Source organism: Hydra vulgaris, chromosome 06, assembly GCF_038396675.1.
Source record: "Hydra vulgaris chromosome 06, alternate assembly HydraT2T_AEP".
Taxonomy (NCBI): Eukaryota; Metazoa; Cnidaria; class Hydrozoa; order Anthoathecata; family Hydridae; genus Hydra; species Hydra vulgaris.
The window spans coordinates 19326501-19332500 of record NC_088925.1 but is presented as its reverse complement, the minus strand read 5'-3'; the positions used below and the strand labels follow the sequence as shown (position 1 = coordinate 19332500).

Genomic DNA, 6000 nt, shown 5'->3' with positions numbered 1-6000 from the left:
TTGCACATCAAAAAAACCTAATAACTCTTAACTACATTCATGTTTTTCTTTTTTATACAATCTACAACTTTATAAGTCTTTAGTTAACTGTTTACTAACTTTTTAACTCTATTCTCTATTTTAAAGTAACTCATAACTTAATAGTGGTTGCTTGCAACCTTGTTGGAAGTAAATTAGAGTTTAAAAAAGATAAATACATGCCAGTATTTAATAAATAGTAAATGTGACTATAAATTATAATATATAAATTATTATGAATTTTTTTTAGCCTGGGCTATCAATCCTGACTAAATCTTATAATTTTTCTAGGGCCGGGGCCAGGTTAGCAAAACCAGAGCCCCAGTCACTTCTAACTACTACTACTACTTCTACTACTACTACTACTACTACTACTACTACTACTACTACTACTACTACTACTACTACTACTACTACTACTACTACTACTACTACTACTACTACTACTACTAATATTAATAATAATAATACAAACAACAAAAATAATGATGATGATGATATCACTATTGATTATCACATGATGATATCACTATTGCTAAATAATAGCAATAATAATAATTATTTTAAGAGTTTCTTAAACTTTTTTCAAAATTAATGAAATTTTTAAGAGATACAATTTGCTTTTTAAGATGGTAAGTATGATAAATCTGTTGAATTCTACACAAAAGCAATAGAACTCAATCCGTATGTAGCAGCTTATTATGGCAATAGGAGTTTTTCAAATATTAAGCTTGAATGCTTTGGTTCTGCACTCGAAGATGCAAATCAGGCAATCAAAATTGATCGGAAATATATTAAAGTAAGTTGTTTATATAAAACTTTTTTTTAATAGTATGCTTATTTAGTTTGATTTATGGTATCTTTTTGAAAACAATTAAGTTTTTTTGCACATTTTTACATTCAAGTTTTAACTATTCTTAAATGCATAATAATAATATGCTTATTTTTTATTTGTAAAAGTTGAGAAATGCTTTAATCAGAAAAGTGTTAAATAAAAAAATAAATTTTTTAGAAATTGAAAGCAAATAATGCCTAATAATTAAGAAATAATTAGTTAAAATAGTTGAAGTATTATGTATTCATACATTTTTTATAAAACTTTAAAAGTTTTCAAAACTTATAAAACTCTATTTCTTTTGAAAAAAATGCACAGTTTCATAAAAGAAATTAAAATACGCAAAATGTATATTATACTCTTGCTCTAAACAAGTTTTATATATTATGTTTTTTTCAAATTATTTTTGAGCTTATTTATTTTATTCTTTCTTTTAAGTTCAACAGGTTTTGCTTATATTTTAAAATAGCACTTTAAAAAAAAAGTCTTGATAAATAAATTTTTTGTTTTGAATTTATAGTTTTGATTAACTTTTTAATAGGGTTATTATAGACGTGCATCTGCTTATATGGCTTTAGGAAAGTTCAAGTTAAGTTTAAAAGATTATGAAGCGGTAGGTTTTTTTTTATTAATTTATATTTATATTATTATATATATTATAATATTTATAATATAAATATATATATAAATATATATATAAATATATATATATATATATATATATATATATATATATATATATATATATATATATGCGTTTAATTTTGAAAGTGGCATAAGTCACTTTGTTTTTAACAGAGATTTTTAAAGGTTTGTGTTTTAACATGTTTATTATATTGTTAACTAGCAAAACTTCTTTCCAAAATATCTCAGAGAGAGAGAGAGAGAGAGAGAGAGAGAGAGAGAGAGAGAGAGAGAGAGAGAGAGAGAGAGAGAGAGAGAGAGAGAGAGAGAGAGAGAGAGAGAGAGAGAGAGAGAGAGAAGGAGAGAGAGAGAAAGACATGTATACACGCAGGATTGTGTACAGACCTTGTTTTGTTTTATTGCCAGAAAGTGTGACTAAAATTTGTTGGATAATTTAGTGGTAAAAGTAAACAACAAAAAATTTAAGCAAACTGAAAGTTATAGCATTTTGTTAATGCAAGCATGATATCTGACGGATCAGAAAAGTCAGGGAAAAACCAGAGACTTTAGATGTCTGCTTCTAAGAATCCTATAATGGCAGCCAAATTTAATTTCTATGCTCACATACAAATATTATGCAATTGTTTTTAATAAATTATCAATATGTTCAATATTTCAATATCAATATCAATAGTTCAATATATTCAATATCAATAAATTATCAATATCTAAAATGCCATTTTTATATGACCATGATGACATTTTTTTATAGTTTTCATATTACTTTTATTACCTTTTGTAAGACTTAACTGCAAAGATCATCAAAGCTGATGTTTTAAATCAACGTAAATCTGCAAACAACGTTTAAAAGTTGGATTTTATCCATAAAAAAAAACTTTAAATAAGACAGGTTTGATGCGAGTACTTTCATTAAGGATAAAAAAGAGTCATTCAAAATATATAGAAATACTTTATTTATATTTTTATTTTCATTTGTCTTTTATTTCTTTCAAAAAGCTTTTCTATCTTTGATATCAATTCTGTATGCAATATTTTCTATACTTATTTACATTTAGGAACACAGATTTGGTATATTAAAAAATAAAGTGAGCAGAAATATTAAAAAAATTTTAAATTCATTAAATTAGGTTGCTAAAGCTTGTCCAAACGATAAAGATGCTCGTTTAAAATACAATGAATGTAAAAAGATTGTTCACCAGCATGCATTTGCAAAAGCTATTAAAATTGACGATCAAAAATCAATTATTGAAAGCTTGGATATTGAGTCAATGGGTAACTTTAATTGTTTTTGTAGTGAATATTGTATTAAAAAAAAAGTAAAATAGGTTGTTCAATTTTTATTTTTGTGAGTACTTTGAGTATTGTTTTTAATTGTTTTTTTTTTTAAATAAATAGCTATTGAATCAGAATACACTGGCCCAATTTTGAAGGATGGAAAAACTGTTACTATAGAGTTTATGGATGAGCTAATTACACAGCTAAAAGATCAAAAGAAACTACATAAAAAATATGCTTTTCAAGTAATGTCATTTTGATTATAACCAGGTTTGAGGTCAAATACATTTAACCAAATACAAATATGTTAATCCTATATTCCCAAATACATTTTCAAATACAAACATATTTAATTAGCATTTTCCTAATTTGGATGGAAATACAAACATTTGTATTTTAAGTCGAGAAAAAATACAAATAGTTTTTCAATACAGTTCTGATAAAATGGTATACTTAATAGAAAAATGTAAACAAGTCTTTTAACAAATATCATTTAAAAACAATTATTTTTAATTATTTTAGCGTTAAAAACAAAAACAATGAGTCTCTTAGCTTTTCTCTAAAAAATGCCAGTCAATAGTCAAGTTTATGGAACTACAAATAGATTTTGATCTGATACTAATACAAACATATTAATACAATATTTAAAAAAAATTTAATCAAGCACTATACAAATAAAAAAAAACAATTTAGTCTATTTTTATAAAATGCAAAGATGTATTTGACCCAAACCCTGATTATAGCCTTATAGTCTAGATTTTAAAAAAATCACAGCTCTTTAAATATAAAACAATATTTAAATCACTATAATGATTATCAGGTGATAAAGCCAGAAAAAGTGAGTTAATTTTTTTAAATAACATTTCAATAAACTAACCATTTTAAAATAAAAGTTTCAAAGATCAAAATCATCCCATGATTGAAATCATAATGCTGGCATTTTTTTACATGTCAACCATAATTGGTAACCAGGTATGGATAAAAGAAAAAGACTTAATTTGGCTAAGTATATATATATTTTTTATGGCTCATAGCATATAAAACTTAAGTTGTAGCATTATTAAATTTTTTCATGAAAAACATTTACAAAATTATTGACCTTTTTATAGATTTTGATAGATATTAAATCTTATTTCGAAAAACAACCATCATTGGTGGAAATCAATATTCCTGAGGTAAGAGTGTAGTTCTGACAAAATTTTTTCTACTTCATAATGTAAAACAAAATATTTTAAGTCAAAAATATTTACTATAAATATATTAGAAAAGTTTTGTGTGTGTGTTTATATATATATATATATATATATATATATATATATATATATATATATATATATATATATATATATATATATATATATATATATATATATATATATATATATATAATACAGGCCTTGTTAAGTAGAGCTACGCCATTCAGAGTTAATATATATTAAAATGGCTTTTATTCAGGCAAAAAAATCTATTCTGGAAAATTTTTAATTTTAAATATCTGCCTCCCTACACTGTCACCCATTTGCAGTAAAAAAAAGGGGGGGGGGGTTATTACAAAATTTTATCTTTTGTACATTAGTTTTTAAGTGGTAGTTTTTAAACATAATATCTTTGGCATTTAAATAATATTTCATAATATTTTTGTTTGGTGGGGTTTGAAATAGTTACTTCTATAATTACTTAAGTTTTCATTTAAAGTTTAAGTTGCAGTTATATGTGCAAGTAAATGTATTTAAGGCTATTGCACTATTATTTTTAGTAATTGTTTTTAATTAACATGGTACTTAAAAAAATTAAAGTGCAAATCTTTAAACCACTTTGAAGAGTTATGAAAAACTGTTTAATACTCCATTCATAGCAGGGTTGATAAAAAAACCCAACTCAAAAAAAACCCACCTTAAAAAATTCAATAAAACCAAAATATATTTATGGTTTTTTTTAAATTTTACAACTGATAAATCTGATTTTAGTTTCTATAATTCCTTTATTTTTTATTATTAACAATTTGTAATTTTTATACTGTAAATACACTTGTATACACAGCCCTCAGAATTATGGTTGGCATATGGCAATGCCGACCTTACTGCCGACCTTAATGTGTTTGAGGTCAGCAAAAAAAAGCTTACCTCGTTTCTGTTTTATGGTGACTTCTTTGTTTTGTATTTTTTTACTAACCTGATGCCGACCTCTAACAGTTTGAGGTCAGCAATTTATTTCCAACCTCATTTTTCCTAATTCCGAGGGTTGCATACACTAGGTCTGGTGAATTAGAAAAAGCAATTGCATTTACTCAGTGTTTTTGGAGTAATTGTTCAGCTTTTTGTAAATATAAATTTTAGCAAACTCACTTAAATTTTTATTCATGTAAAGCTAAACAACTTACTCCAATAACACTCAGTAATTGCTCAGCTTTATGTGAATAAAAATTTGAGCAAAATTGCTAATTTTTTATTCATGTAAAGCTGACCAATTACTGAGTAAAAGCAATTGCTTTTTTATATTCACCTGGCCTACTGTATTTATATACAAAATGGTTTTTAAAGGTATTTACAACGAATAAAATCTTTAGTTTGAACTACTTTCAGAATAATCCAAAATCTGATCAATTATATTTTGTACCAAGTTGATTATTTATTTTTAAACTAGATAGCAAGTTGGATTGTTGCTGTTGTATATATTAAAATATTAGAGCAAATTAGTTGAACTTTTATAAAAGAAATAAAAATCATTTGATTAACAAAATTTCAAAATGCAAAAGAGTATTATATTTAATATCTTTCTTCTCCTCTCAAATGTCTGAATAAGCATTTTAGATATATCATTTAATATTCATATTTGATCTTTATTTCATAAAGTTTATGTTATACCTACAAAGAAAAGGCAAAATTATATAGGTACTCAGCGCAAGGCCACAAGCAGAACACTATTAATTATTATTATTATTAACTATTACACAGAACAGTATAAACACTATAAGTTATTGCACTCTACTAACAGTGAAAAGTTGTCAGGCAAAAAAAAATTATGCTACAGTTAACTATCATAACTAGCCTGTCATGAGTATGGCCTAGTCCTTGTTAAGTGCATACAAGCTTAAAACATTAAATACATGCAATACCATGTGCATATAAGTTAGCAATATGTTTGCTCATTCGATGATAGATATTGTTAAAAACTTGTATGCACTTCACAAAGACAGGGTTTGTTGGTAAAAATGATACTCTTGCTTA

The 6000-nt window shown here is 25.0% G+C and overlaps 1 protein-coding gene across 1 annotated transcript in view; it reads left to right on the top strand.

The window, feature by feature from the left end:
- Nucleotides 1-6000, top strand: part of LOC100208775 (serine/threonine-protein phosphatase 5) — a 52414-nt gene that overhangs the window by 2202 nt on the left and 44212 nt on the right. The window contains exons 2-6 of the mRNA XM_065799461.1: nt 648-817; nt 1395-1466; nt 2626-2770; nt 2894-3018; nt 3883-3948. Coding sequence (XP_065655533.1) covers nt 648-817; nt 1395-1466; nt 2626-2770; nt 2894-3018; nt 3883-3948 — 578 coding nt within the window. The remainder of the gene's footprint in view (nt 1-647; nt 818-1394; nt 1467-2625; nt 2771-2893; nt 3019-3882; nt 3949-6000) is intronic.